The 14,524-nt window shown below is 56.4% G+C and overlaps 1 protein-coding gene across 1 annotated transcript in view; it reads left to right on the top strand.

The window, feature by feature from the left end:
- The window catches only part of NRXN2 (neurexin 2), a 114,019-nt gene that overhangs the window by 92,591 nt on the left and 6,904 nt on the right, over nt 1-14,524 (top strand). The window contains 3 exon segments of the mRNA XM_014588343.2: nt 1,826-1,915; nt 5,681-6,006; nt 8,120-8,198. Coding sequence (XP_014443829.2) covers nt 1,826-1,915; nt 5,681-6,006; nt 8,120-8,198 — 495 coding nt within the window.

Below are 14,524 nucleotides of genomic sequence, written 5' to 3'. Positions count from 1 at the left end.
GGAAAGACTGCTGAGTGCCTCTCACTTGCAAAGTGGGGTAACCTGTGCACTGTGGAAACACCCAAGGTCAGCAGAGTCCTGGGCCCCAAGAGTGAGGCCCTTCTGACTCTTAGGGTACACAGAGACAATCGGGGCTCTGAGTCAGCAAGACCTTGGTTTTAACCCTGGATATCTTACTGACAAGCCATATGATCCTGGACAAATCATCAAGCAGCTTTGGAATATGGGGATGATACCTACCTCATAGTGATACTGTGGGAATGCCATGAGATAATCTAAGGAAGGCGCTAGAATGGCATGCATGGTGGAGGTGCTCAATAAAGTCTCCCTCCAATGAAGCAGGTGTACATTCTTCTCTCTCTCAGGATGCACACACACACACGCACACACACGAGTGACCTGAATTTACGGGGAAGGCAGAGTCTTGTTACCTCATAAACAACCAATGGGGCACTGTCTACGCGCGTGTGGACACGTGGTGTACACGTTCTTGGGAGTTGCACAGGGGCAGGCCCAGCCCCGGATCTCCCTGGGCAGGCAAATGCAGGTCCTCCTGGCACCACCAAGGTGCGCTGAACAGTATGTAAGCTCGGCATGTAAGGAGTGGCCGGATTCTCAAAAGGAATCATCTCCCTTTCCACTGCTGCAGATTGGGATCACCCACAGCCATGGAGGAGCACACTGGCAAACCGCTTTCCACACAGGCGTGCACACATTCGCCCGCACACATCACACCTCCTCCCTGCTTGTCTGCAGGGGCTAGAGATTGGGAGTAGAGAGAGCAAACTGTCCAAAGGGCAGCTGAGGATGGAGAAAGAGATTGAGCGTAGGGTTGGAGGTGGGGGCTGAAGGAGAAAGGCTGAAGGCCTGGTAGGGTGAGCAAGTGAGAGCAGGGGAGTGGGGGCCGGAACCTGGGGGCAGACAGAAGAGGGAACCTGGCTGTGAGCAGAAAGGGCTCTGAAGATCTTGAAGTGGAGCTAGGCAGAGGAGGGCTGGAGATGCCTGCAGGGGAGGAGAAAGGGGCAAAAGAGGAGGTGAATTGCTTTGGGAGAAGTGGAGAGTAGGGAAGGGGAGTACTTCAAGGTGAGCAGCTCCCGCACCAGGCACCTGGCAGTGACGTTACCTGCAGTGGGTGCCAGGCAGAAAGGGAGCCCTGACCAGGACGAGGAAGCCGGGGAGTGCAGTGAGGGGGCTGTACCAGTGGGCGTGAAGGTGGAAGGTGCGGGGTGGGCAGGGTGTGGTGCGAAGCTGGAAATGAGCGGGAGCTGGGAGTTGAGGTGGTTTGGAGAAATGGTTTAAATCTCACTGTTAAATGTGCGTGCCGGGTGATCCCCCTAAATGCCGCATAAACCCCGCTTAACCTGTCCCTCCCACTTCTAAACCGCCCTCTAAATGCAGTAACCAGCCGGGCATCTGATGCCATCCTCCCCCCTGCAACGTAAACCTGCTAAATGCCCTCCCCTGCCAGACCGCCCCCACTTTGGGATGGGGAAGGAAGCGGTGCAACAACTTGGCCACAGATAAACCTATTTAACCTCTGACCTTTGACCTTCCAGCTGCCTTTTCTTTCATATCCCTTTCCTTTTCTTCTTTCTCCCTCTTTTTCTTTGGGTTGCTCCTGCCCCCAGGGTGGGGCGGCTCTGGATGGGAGCCTAGGGAGGGTGCCTGGGGAGAAGAGGGGCCCAGCATTTCTGTTCTACTTTCCCCCTCTTTCTGTTGGATGTTGCTGCTTACTCTGGGTCTCCTGAGAAATGCATAATTACTTTTCTAACTCCTTTGGACTTCGCCGCCTGAGAAACCTACTGTCTTTCTAAACTTTTCCAAGGAAACTTTGATAACGAGCGCCTGGCGATTGCTAGACAGAGAATCCCCTACCGGCTTGGTCGAGTAGTAGATGAGTGGCTGCTCGACAAAGGTCCCCCTAAATGCCGCATAAACCCCGCTTAACCTGTCCCTCCCACTTCTAAACCGCCCTCTAAATGCAGTAACCAGCCGGGCATCTGATGCCATCCTCCCCCCTGCAACGTAAACCTGCTAAATGCCCTCCCCTGCCAGACCGCCCCCACTTTGGGATGGGGAAGGAAGCGGTGCAACAACTTGGCCACAGATAAACCTATTTAACCTCTGACCTTTGACCTTCCAGCTGCCTTTTCTTTCATATCCCTTTCCTTTTCTTCTTTCTCCCTCTTTTTCTTTGGGTTGCTCCTGCCCCCAGGGTGGGGCGGCTCTGGATGGGAGCCTAGGGAGGGTGCCTGGGGAGAAGAGGGGCCCAGCATTTCTGTTCTACTTTCCCCCTCTTTCTGTTGGATGTTGCTGCTTACTCTGGGTCTCCTGAGAAATGCATAATTACTTTTCTAACTCCTTTGGACTTCGCCGCCTGAGAAACCTACTGTCTTTCTAAACTTTTCCAAGGAAACTTTGATAACGAGCGCCTGGCGATTGCTAGACAGAGAATCCCCTACCGGCTTGGTCGAGTAGTAGATGAGTGGCTGCTCGACAAAGGTAATTAACCAGAACTAATTAATTAACTAACTTTAAAAACACTATCTTAAAGGTGCAGAGCTCTCTCTTCCCCGTCCGAGTTTTCACCAGCACCCACCCCCAAGAGAAGGGACGCTTGTCCAGCCAGATCGCTCCTGTCCCTTTTGTAGTCAGGGGTCTGCACGGTTCAGAGTGGTGGCTTGCGGGCCGGGGCAGGCAGGTTTTCCTCAAAGAGAGCCCTGCTGTCTTTCTCCACCTGGGAATGGACGAGGGTGACCCACCAGGGCCCTGCCCATGTGGGCAAACCAGGAGCAGGCAGAGTGCAGGGAGCGGGTAGGCTTCCTCCACCCGCCGCCATCTTGGGGGCTTCCTGAAGGGCCAGTGAGGGCCATGGGGGTATTTAGAGGCAGGAAGGCTTGGGGAAGCAGGAAGAGCTGGTCTGAAGGTGTAAGGAGAGGTTGGAGGCTTGCCCTGGGCCATCGGAGAGGAGGGAAGGGCGAGGGTCTCAGATCCTATGGAAGAGACCCCCAGAGAGCATGCTTGTGGAGCTGCTGTCTCTGGAATAGGTGTCGAGGCCTCTCAGAAGTAGCCAGGGTTGAGGAGAAACAGAGAGAGAGGGGATTCCACAGGGACTTCCGTGCCCACTGGGCTGGTGGGGAAGACATTGGCTTCTGTGAGGCCTGTGTGTTGTGAAGCACTGCTGGGTGTGAGGGAGAAGGCTTCTTGTCACCAAGGGAAATTGGGGGCCAAGGGCAAAACCATCCCATTCCCTTTGTGGGGGGGGCGAGCTCTGTACCTCTAAGGCTAAACTCTAGGGGGGAACCAGAACTGTTAAACTTCCACTTAACCAGCTGCTAACTGTGCTTTTAAATGTCCACTGGGGACTTCCCCAACTAAAACCCCCCAATGTCACTTCCAGCCCCCTGTACCCGCGGGGCCTAAACATGCTGATAACCAGATGTGATAAATTCAGAACAGGACAAAAAGTTAAAGGGACTGTAACAGACATCGCTAATACCTGCAGCCCCGGCCACACGGGGCTGCTCTCTCCAGCGGGCGAACTTTAACCCTTTGAGGAGTTCATGGTGGGTGGGGGCGGGGACAGGAGCCACAGGGTCCTGTTTGCTGGCACTGCGTGGCTTCCTCTCCATTACCCACCTTCCTCTCCTGGAATCAGAGAGGCCAAGGGAGCAGCCTGGGCTGAGGTTGGGACAACTTGTGACCCCAGGGGTAGGCAGAGCTGGACAGGCCCTGCTGGGGGGAAGGGGAGGCGCTGTGGTCAAGATGAGGGATGAGCTTGGTCTGCGATTTCTAGAGAATGATGAGTTGGCCTTCCTGAGTGGGGAGGCAGGAACTCACATTTTGTGTGGCCTTGACCAAGTATCTCCTCGCCCTGGGCCTCAGTTCCCTCCTTGGACGGAGTCATGCTGTGAGGATGAGATGAGACGAGGAGGAGAGTGCCCAAGAGCAGGGGCTGGGCATCCCTGGAGGGGTATTTTACTGTCAGTGCCTGGCGTATGGAAGGGGCTTATACATATTTATCCAATGAATCATTTTCCAGTCCCGCAAGATGCTTCCCAGTAGAGAGATCTTGTAAAAGGAGTCTGGGAAGTGCCGAATTCTGTCTCCTCCTCTTGGCAGTGCACATGTGTGTTCATTTAGCGACGGCTCTGGGAAGTCCCACAGGGAGATCTGTTTCATTGTTCAATGTTTGCTTCCCAACTCGTTTGACCACTTCTCCTCCTTGTTTTTCTAATTATCTTCTACCTGGAGATAAACTTAGACTCATCCTCAAGGGCCTCCCTGGGTCTGGTGTTCCAGGGCCTAGCCCAGAGCCGCTGCCACCAGCCCTCTGCCTCTGTGGGCTCCTGTGCCCTCATGCATACACTGCTGTAGGGGCTGTCTTTGCCTGGGTAGAAAGTGGGAGGGTGCTGGGACAGAGGAGGGGCTGAGCAGGGGACCAGGGAGACACACCAATCACCCATCATGACCCGCGACTGGACAGGTGGTTGGGCATCTCAGATGCCTGGGTGTCCCAGGGAACCCGTGTTTCTAAAGAAAGCTGTGGGTTTTACAAGTTGGACTGTCCTCAGCCCAGGCTTTGGGGGTAGGGCTTACAGACACCTAACTCTAAACCAGATCTCTAACGAGGCACTAACCAGAGGCTAACAAGGGCTAAGCCAGATCTAAACTCCCCAGCGCCCGCAGCGGAAGGTCCGGGGAGAGGAGGGCAACGTAGTAATCCTTCTGCCCAAACCTTCCCCACCAAAATAATCAACACCAAAACCAAAGTTAAATCTAAACTTAAACATAATAAATGTCTTTTCTAAAAACCAAACCAAAGCAACAAACTCAGAGGGTTAAACTGACCCCCCAATCCACTAAAAACTAACAGAACAGCCACACCCCGGTGGGCATTCTGAGGTGTAATACTGCTGAGTGTGAAGCGAGATTGGAGCTGGAGCGGTTTTTTGGCTGTCAGCGAGCCAAGCAAGGTCCCTTTAACATTTTCCTTCTCTGTGCTTGCACGTCCAGGTGGGGAGGAGGGCTCCGCTTCCCAGGGCCGGCCCCTGGGCAGTGTCTGGGCCTTAGCAGGGGAGGAAGGGAGAGGGGAGCCCGGCCAGGGGACTAGGGCCTGGTGGTGGGCGGGAGGCCAGCCCAGAGCTGGCTGAGTGGGGCAGTCGCTGCTCCGCTGTCCCCTCAGTCCCCTCCTCCTCTGCTCCCACACACACTGACTCCACGTGGCCTGGCAGTCGCCTTCTCTGTCTCTACCTCTTTGTCTCCTCTATCTGCTGCTTGGAGGGCTCCATGGCTCGGGCTGGACACTGGGCGAGAAGATGGGGATGGAAACGAGGGAAGAGGAAGAGGAGGGGCAGTGCTCAGGGAGCGGGAGAGGAGGGGGACGGCATGCGCATGGTGGGGGGAGACGGGTGCCTGGGCTCCCTTGCCCCAGCCCACGTGTGTCCTGGGGCCCCTCCTCCTGGGGCCCTCCCCTAGCAGGGTTTGGGGCTGCGGCTGACGGACTTTCCCTCTGGTTGTCTGCCCCTTCCTCATCCCTCACCCCCACTTGGTGGTCTCCTTCCCCATTCCTCTATCCTCCCCGACTCCCCTCCATTCTCCCCACCCTTTCCTGGTCTGCCCCCAACTGCCTGCCCTGCCTCTGTCTGTCATCCCACCCTGCCCATTCCCCTTCCCCCAGGCCGCCAGCTGACCATCTTCAACAGCCAGGCTGCCATCAAGATTGGGGGCCGGGATCAGGGCCGCCCCTTCCAGGGCCAGGTGTCCGGCCTCTACTACAATGGGCTCAAGGTGCTGGCGCTGGCCGCCGAGAGCGACCCCAATGTGCGGACTGAGGGCCACCTGCGCCTGGTGGGGGAGGGGCCGTCCGTGTTGCTCAGTGCGGAGACCACGGCCACCACCCTGCTGGCTGACATGGCCACCACCATCATGGAGACCACCACCACCATGGCTACCACCACCACACGCCGGGGCCGCTCCCCCACGCTGAGGGACAGCACCACCCAGGTGAGGCCCCTCCAGCTGGTGGACAAGGGCAGCTTTGGGTGCCGACGGGCTGATGTCTGCGTTGCATTCGTGGTGCCCAGGTGATGGCCCGGGGGCTCTGCTGGGGTCCTGCCGGCTGCTGTCCCTGAACTCGTACAGAGATGGTACAGGTGAGGCGGGCAAGGTCACACTTCAGGAAGCGACCTTCATCCTGGTGACCAGGGCTATTGCTCACATAGGGCTGGCCACTCTTTTTAGAGGGAGGAGTTGTGGGAGGAGAACGGTACCCCAGCGAGCCAGAGAAGATCATCCAACCTAAAAAGGAGGAAGCCCAGACTAGCGACAAGGAGGGGGTGATGTCCACCCTCTCCCTGACGGGGAAGGCCGTGCCCAGTGCTGTGTGGGCAGTGATGGGAGATGATGGTACCAGCTGGCCCCCTCTGGGCAGAAGCAACAGCAGTGGAGGGACTAGACGTGGCCACCCAGTGGGGGAGGCCCTCTCCAGAGGCTGGCAGAGGTTAGCCGCAGCCTTCTCAGTGGGCCTCGGTGTCCTCTGTGTCTGCGGGTCTGAGAGGATGTCTGTACGCCGTTGCTGGTGCTCTCCTCTCCCCGAGTGCCCCCACTGCACCTGCTCAGGGGCAAGCCCTACTGAGAGGAAGGCCCACTGCTGGGAGGGGGCTGCACCTGGAGGATGGGGTTCCTCCAGGCCAAGATGGGCCTGGCTGTCTTGGCAGCCGAAGACGAGTGAGCACATGGGGCTCGCAGAGAGCCCAGTCGCGGGCCGAATTTCTCCGTTGTCCCACCAGCACCTCTGATTATTGGTCCAGGGAAGGCTTGCACCTGGCATATTGACCTTGTTTGGTTGAGCCTGGAAAGACTTCTGTCTTCCCAGGATGAGGGAAGGGACTAGGGGTGGCCATGAGGAAGAGTCACTACCTCTACCACCAATCCGTCTTCAGCTACGTGAGGGGTGGGCTCCATGTGCTCCAAGGCTCCTCCCCCCACCCTCATCCAGGTGAGAGATAAGCCTGCACCCCTCCCCACCCCTGCCTTCACTAGAAAGGACCCTGAGGGGTCTGAGTGCCTGGGGCCTTGTCCTTAGGGAGCAGAGGGCTCCAGGAGGAAGGCCTGAGCTCCACCCATGACTGGGCGCCTGCCATGCCCAGTGTCCTCTAAATCGTAGGGGAAGAAGGGCCATCTGGTGTCAGCGGGAGGGTGCTGGGCAGACCATCCGGATGGAAGAGAGAGGTGGGGGACCTGGCCTTATGGCTGTGCTGGAGAAGCATGACGGTGGTGGCTACTGCCGAGAGGCCAAGAGTGGTCAAGGCGAGATCTGTCCTGCAGGCCCCGCCTGGCCCTTGGGTGAGGACTGCCGTGTCTGAAGATGGGGGCTGGGGAGGGGTAGGGTATGAGTCTCACCCCTCCCATCCTTGGCCTTTGGGCTGGCCCTCTCGCCATCGTCTGTCTGGCTCTTGTTCTGCCTGGACGTTGGGTTTCCCTCCTTGGGTCTCTCCCCTAACACCCCCTGAGCGCCCCCTCCCTCTTACACTCACTCAGCTTGGGGATTCTCTTTCTGTGCAATCAGGAGGAGAGAAAATGCTGACAAAGTCGACTCTCGTTGTCATGGCAACCACAGCCCTAATTATCGTGTGCAGCCCGGTTCTCTCCGTCTCCGGGAAGGGGGCTGGGAGAGAGATGAGAGGTGATGGGGTGGTGAGGCTGGAGCCAGGGAACCCCTCTAGGTCCTGTTCCCCTCGACCTGTGCTTGCCTGCAGGAGACCCCCTATGCCTCACCTTCGTGACGCCGCTGCCCCGAGGCATCCTGGGCCCATGCTCTGGCCCTGCAGCCCCAGGTCTGGCATCCAGTGCCCTCCCTTCCCAGAAGTAAAGAGTACAGCACGTACTGTCTCATTGATCCTCAGAGCCCCAGAGCCTGCGGGGCTGCTGTTAAGTTGCCCTTTGCATGAGGCCCAAGGTCACCCAGCGAGTGATAGGAGACCTGGGACTTGGACCGCGGTTGTCTGCCTCAGCCCAGGGCTCCATCCCTGTGCCACTCCATACCTCAGGAGGTGGCAGTGGGGTCTGCTGACCAACTGGAACCTTTTCTTTCCCCACCCTTCCTCTCGTCTCTCAGAACACAGATGACCTCCTGGTGGCCTCGGCTGAGTGTCCGAGCGATGACGAGGACCTGGAGGAGTGTGAGCCCAGTACTGGTGAGTGCCTTTCCCCCCTCCCCTGCCCCGGGCCCACAGGACACTGCTGGGAGGGGGGCGACTGTCTCTGCCAGGCCCAAACCCAGGGCCTGCTACAGGCCTTAGCTTTCCCTTCCTCAGTCCCTTCAGGTCCCTCAGGTGCCCTTGGCAAGGTGCCTCTTGGTGCCCCACCCCTTAGAGATAGTGAGGTCCTTAGGCTGGGTCCTGGGGTCAAGGACTGAGTACTGGGTGGGAAAGAGGGAGACTTTTCCTTAGAAAGACAGTAACTGCAGCTCCCACAGTCCTTGGGGTGTGGGGTGGGCAATGCAGGCCTAGGAACTACAACTCCCATCAGCTCTTGGGTCCAGACTGCAACTCCCATCACCCCTTGGGGCCTGGCACTCTCTTTGCCACTAGTAGGGGAGATCTCTGCTTGGTCTTGAACCCTCCTCATCCCTGGTCTCAAGGAGGTATCCAGTGCGCTGATATGAAAGCTCCCAGGTGGACACTTTGCCAGGACTGCCAGGCCAAGGCAGGGCAGACACACATGCTTAGATCCAAAAAGACATGCGTGTGCCCACAGCGTGTGGGGTCAGGGGTCACCCTTAGGCTAGATATGCGTTCCCTGAAGCCTGGCCCAGAGCTGCTATAGGAGAAGAGCAGGACTGGGAGAGAGGGCTCCCTGGGAGTGGGGCCAGGGGAGGGGGCTTTCCAGGCCTCTCCTCGATGCTTCCAGCTGGAGCCAAGGATGCAGCCAGAGAGAGACAGGCCGGCAAAGCGGAGGTGGGCCTTACGTGCTGACTGAGAAGTGGGGTGTGAAGTGCTGCCGTGGCTTCCAGGGCTGCTCTTCTGAGCAGGTTGGAGTGGCTGAGAGGAGCTGGGCTGGGGGATGGGACACTTAAGGCTATGACAGGAAAGGATCGGATGTGGCCAGACTTCCCAGTGGGGAGCACAGGGCACTTTGGCAGTGGGAGCAGAGGGGCTACCTACATCTCCTGCTTGGGTTTCCAGAGACTTCTCCCATTACCTAGCTCTGGGTGGCACCTTGGCTGCTGATGTGGGAAGGCTGAAGGTTGGGGCAGGTGCCTGTAGGGTTGGGGCGGGGGCCGTGGTCAGCAGGCAGGAGGGTGCCCTGGGTACATCCTGTGACTCTGGCCTGGTGGACAGGCCTGGTGGGGTGGGGGGAGCCGACGGGCACCAGAAGAGACATTCCAGCCGAGGGTGGGCTGCAACCCTGAAGGGGTGTGGGTGGAGCAAGGAAGAGACAGGATCTGAGTGTGACAGTGGAGCCTTGGGACAGAGGCTCAGGTCCAAAGACCAAAGGCAGAGACTTCTGGGGCACAGGCCCTGGGACCCAGAGGCTGAAGCCTGGATTACCCTCTGTCTCTCCTCCCACTCCCACCCCAACCTCTCGGTAGGCCAGAGCTGAGAGTCTTAGGCTGGAAAGGCCTCCCACTCCACAGCCCAGGGCCTATGCTTTCTGGAATGGATGCCCTCTACTGGGAGGCCCCTCTGCTGGGAGCTGTCCCTCTTTCTCACTGGGCCAGCTTGGCTCTGGGACACTCCAACCCCATTGTTGCTTTGGGCAACTCTGGGCCTGAGGCAGCTTCAACACCAGCACTCCCTGTCAGCCCTGCTTCACTTCTTACGCTCTAGGTACTTCCTGGGGGCTACTACAGGCTGATGAGGCACCTCTAGCCCAGGCTTGCCAGAAGCAGAATGACCCCACGAAGCCCTGGGATGGGGCTCTAGGACAAAGGATGGTGTGTGTCATGAGAAAAAGAGCTGTCTGGCCCCATCACATGTGTTCGCACACCTATGCCCATGTTCACGTTCTGGGACAAGAACTCCTGGGAGACAGGAGTCTCTGGTTCCCCTGGACTCTGGAGAGGGCCTTCTGGGGCAAGATGATCACATGCAGGGTGCGCAGCACACACTGGGCCCCGCCAGGGCCGCACCAGCCACTGAGGTTCTGTCTTGGCATCCAGCCAGGGGCCTGACGTGACACTGGTGTGTGCTGGAGGTCTGTGCTTTCAGGCTGCGCTAGGATGCCGGGCTGAGGAGGGGCTGCAGCGGGCAGTCAGCTGCTCCCGCAAGCAGGGCTCTGTGAAGTTGCCGACCTCTGGGCCTCCTGGGAAAAAGACCAAGGATATGAGGGGAGGCTGGCAGTGGAGGAAGGCTAGAAGCCAGAGATTAGGAGGGGCTGCTGGCCCAGCACTCTGCTTTAAAAATAAGGCAGCTGGGCCAGCCGGGGGCGTGGTGGTTAGGTGGCTGGATTCCACATGGCTGATCGTGTGATTTGGGTCTTGGACCTGGCAGCCTGAGATGTATTGGGCATGTGTGCATGCCTCAAATCCGAGAGGAGAATGAAGAAGGGATTATGACATGGCCATCCCCCCTGGGAGGTGCTTTCTCTCTCTCTTTATCTCTCTGTCTTTCTCCAGTGGCAAGCACACCTGCCCTATAGGAAATAAAAATACAGTTTTAAAAAGGTAGCAAGGGAGAGTAGAGTGCACACTGGGAGGGTAGAGTCCCCACCCCCATCCCCCAGGAAACTGCTGGAATCCAGACTCCCCCAGCCCTGCTTCGTACCTGTTTACACATCCACACCCATACAACTCTGAAAAGCTTAAAGTTGAATCCTCCTCTTCCTGATAGGAGGCCAGGCCAAGACCAAGATGTATCCAGGGTCTACGGGAGGGTGTACACCATGCCGTGCTCTTAGAGCCTCTCTAGCCAGAGCCTCTCCCAAGCTCCTGGTGCAAGGTGGCTCTTCTCTGGCAGAGAGTCAGCCTCCCTTGGCTCTAAGGTCAGTGTCAGAGGTGGAGGCAGCTTGGCTGGAGACTCTCTGACAGCCCAGAGCCTGACCCCAGGGTTTTTGCACATTTCCCACCTTCCAGATCCCTTTCCCTGGGTCCAAGTATGGGGCTTGGGATCCTTTCTGCTAACCTTTCCAATCTTTCCCCTAACCTGGACCCCTCCACGGATTCCAGGCCCTAAACTGCCCTCTTGCCTTGCCGAAACCATCAACCAACAAGGTTATTTGACCTGGGGTTGGCAAGCCAGCCAAAGAAAGGCATTGTTGGAATCCTTTTGAATCGGAGTACCTTTAGGGGGGTACACATCATAGAGTTGGCAATGTGACCCACAATGCTGTCTCGCTGGCCTGGCCTTCGCTTTGTATTCCGGGCTTGGCCCCCGTAGGTATCTGACTTTGCACCCGCTGAGACACAGAGGAAGAGCACACCCAGACTCAGCCCCACAAAGACACACGTTGGTGTGCAGACCCATGTGCTCTGACCAGAGGGACACACCCATACACCCATGCACACATACTTACAGACCCACTGGCAGGTTCACATGTCCTCATTTCCACATGCACACATATGTCCCAAAGTAGAAAAGCACATACCATTCATTCTGAGACCAGCAAAGATGCACACATGCTTAGACCCAAGAGACTTGTATGTGCAGAGACCCTGCCCTCATACACATAGATACACCCTGTTCAGACCCACACAGGCACAATCCCATGTATGCATGCACAATCTCATAAAGGCATGCACATGAATCAGCCACTGAGTCTTGCATGTGTTTGCTTAGAGCTCCCAAAATACCCACAGGTGTGCTCAGACCACAGGTGCTCACCTGCTTAACATGTAAGGTTCACATTTACACATGCTCAGCCGCACAAAGGCTTATACACACTCGGACACCATGTGTCTTAAACCCATCAGACACTCGTGTGTGCTCAGAGCTATGCATACATGCATCCCCAAACCCACTGAGGCACACTCACACATGGTCCTATCTCATTGTCATGCATGCCAAATGCTAAGAACCACACACGTATGCTATGACCTGTAGACACACGTATTTCACTCAGATGTGTATGAATCTGTGTGATTTCTGTGTGAATGCCCATGTGCTCAGATTAATTGAAGCACATGCCTTGTGACATGTCCTTGGACTCACAGCATTACACATCCATATGCAGCTCAGAGGCACACACGTGTGTCCAGGTCCCCCTGTGTAACACACACTCCCGTGTTAGACTTACAGATGATCACATTGGTTTCAGAACCACAGAGACCTGTATGCATGTTCAGGTCGGGCGTGGACACAATGTGCTCAAACCTACCCAAGAAGTACACATCCATGTCCAGTGCACATGTGTTACGGCCCCACCCAAGTATTCTCACTGGTGCACGTGCACATCTGCAGAGGGGAGTACTTATGCACCGTGTCCCTGCATGCAGAGATACACATGTGGACTGGCACTCAGGAGGGTGCACGTGTGCACATTCTTTGAGAACCTCAAGCTCTTCGGAAACCAAGGCCTAAAACGGGAGGAAACATCAGCTTGTGAACAGGAGTCAGCCCCAGGGGACCATACACGTGCATGCATTTGTTCAGCCTCACAGACCTGCCTGGTCCCCATTGCTCTATGAGAGGGGGCCCTCAGAGACACACCTCAGCTCATACCCACAGAGGCTTATACTTACATGCATACTCTGCTCATATACACATGCTCAGACCCATAGAAGTGCAGGCACCATGTGCTCAGTCCACAGGGGCACATACACACACACTCAGCCCTGCCGGTGCACTTACATGCTCACAGATACACATGCGGTGGCAGGCACACAGATATCCTTAGATCCATAGGGCACGCACCCATGTCCAGACCTGGTAAAATGCATGCCTGTGTGTTTGCACTTGGGTACGATCTGCAAGGGCATTCACATACACATGTGTATACTCAGATTTCTATAGGTCCGTGTGTGCTTAGATCCACACAAACAGCCTCATGTGTCTACCCCATGTGTGCATTCCTCCTCCGTGCAGAGGAATGAGACCCTCAGAGGCACACACAGCCTGGATTCCAGAGAGGCAGACACATTTATTTGCTTAGATCCACAGAAGCGCAAATGTGACCATATTCTTGGAGGGTCTCAAGGTGATACTAGTTGCACACTTCATGACTTAATGCATAGGAGTGGATTTCTCATTTGCATAAGTTGTAAAGAAGCTGTTCTGATTAGTGGCCAGCTCTTCTCCGAGTGATGACTCCGCCTGGTCTCCCACCTCATGGCTGGCGCCATCTTCACCACATGACTTCCTGGGCTGCGGTGGAAGGGGAATGAGCGTGGAGTCATGAACGGAGGTTTTTTACGGGCCAGGCCTGGGAGAGGCACACAATACTCCTATCCACCCCCGTCCCGTGGCTGGAGCTCAGCCAGAGGGCCACAGCCTAACTTCAAAGAAAGCTGGGACATATGGCCTTGCTGTGCCTGCAGCAGGGAGCAGAAACAGGTTTGGGGACCAGTCAGTGAATTATTTGCTACAGTTTATCCTTGAGGTCACCAAGGACCCATTTCTCTCCTTCCCCATCCCTAGAACACACCCACCCCTCCCCAAGGGAGCCCCACACAATCAGGGTATTCATCTTGAAGCTGAGGATATTGGGCAGGTGGTGGCTCTCTTCACTGGGTCTAGACCTGTCTCTAGTCTGGATGCCCATACGTGATCTGCATACCATGCCCTAAAAGGGTGCATTATCTCACTGCCCCTACAGCCCAACACATAGCTAGGCTGCAGTGGCAGGGCAGAGACATCCCAGTACAGCCTCCCATTCAGAAGAGGGAAAGATGGCAGACACAGCGTGGCCTAGCATCGAAGAAATCCTTGGAGTCACACAGACCCACGTGGCTCCTCACACCGAGGAAGTCTTGCAGGCAGGGATCTGCCCAGAAGTTTCTTTGAGTAGCCCTGCTTCTGCTCTCTGGAGAGACCACCTCCTCCTGGCTCTGCCCTCTGGGGGTTCTTTCCAATCTTTATCTTCCACGATCATCCCTGAAGTGGGTGTTGGGAACAGTATCCTCTTTGGGGGTGCCATAGCATTGATAGCCACCCCTACTCATGCATATTTGGGTGTCCAAAGGTGACTTCAAGGCTCAGAGTACGCACACCCAAAGTTCTAGACAATTCGCACGCCCTGTGTATTTCCTTGTTTCTCTGCCCCCACACTTCTTCTCTGTCCCCCCTCTTTTTAAATTTTCTTTTTCTCTTTTTTTTTCTGTTAGATTTTTTTTGCCTTAGGGCATATGCGTTTGCTGGGGAGACAGACAATGGTGAGAGGGAAGGTAAAAAGTCACCCTCAGGGGATGGCCATGCTGCAGTCCTATCTCCTCCATTCTCCTTCCAGGATCTTGGACACACACACACACAGACACACGTGCTCAGAGTGGTTTTCAAGCCACTGGGTCCAGGACTCGAACCACAGTTGGCCATGCGGGAGTCCAGCGATGTAACTGCTACGTCATCTGCTAAGCCCCCCCCCCCCC

Source organism: Tupaia chinensis, unplaced genomic scaffold, assembly GCF_000334495.1.
Source record: "Tupaia chinensis unplaced genomic scaffold, TupChi_1.0 Scaffold000273_1, whole genome shotgun sequence".
Classification (NCBI taxonomy): domain Eukaryota; kingdom Metazoa; phylum Chordata; class Mammalia; order Scandentia; family Tupaiidae; genus Tupaia; species Tupaia belangeri.
Note: the sequence above shows the minus strand (reverse complement) of the source record. Positions and strands in the feature narration are given on the sequence as shown.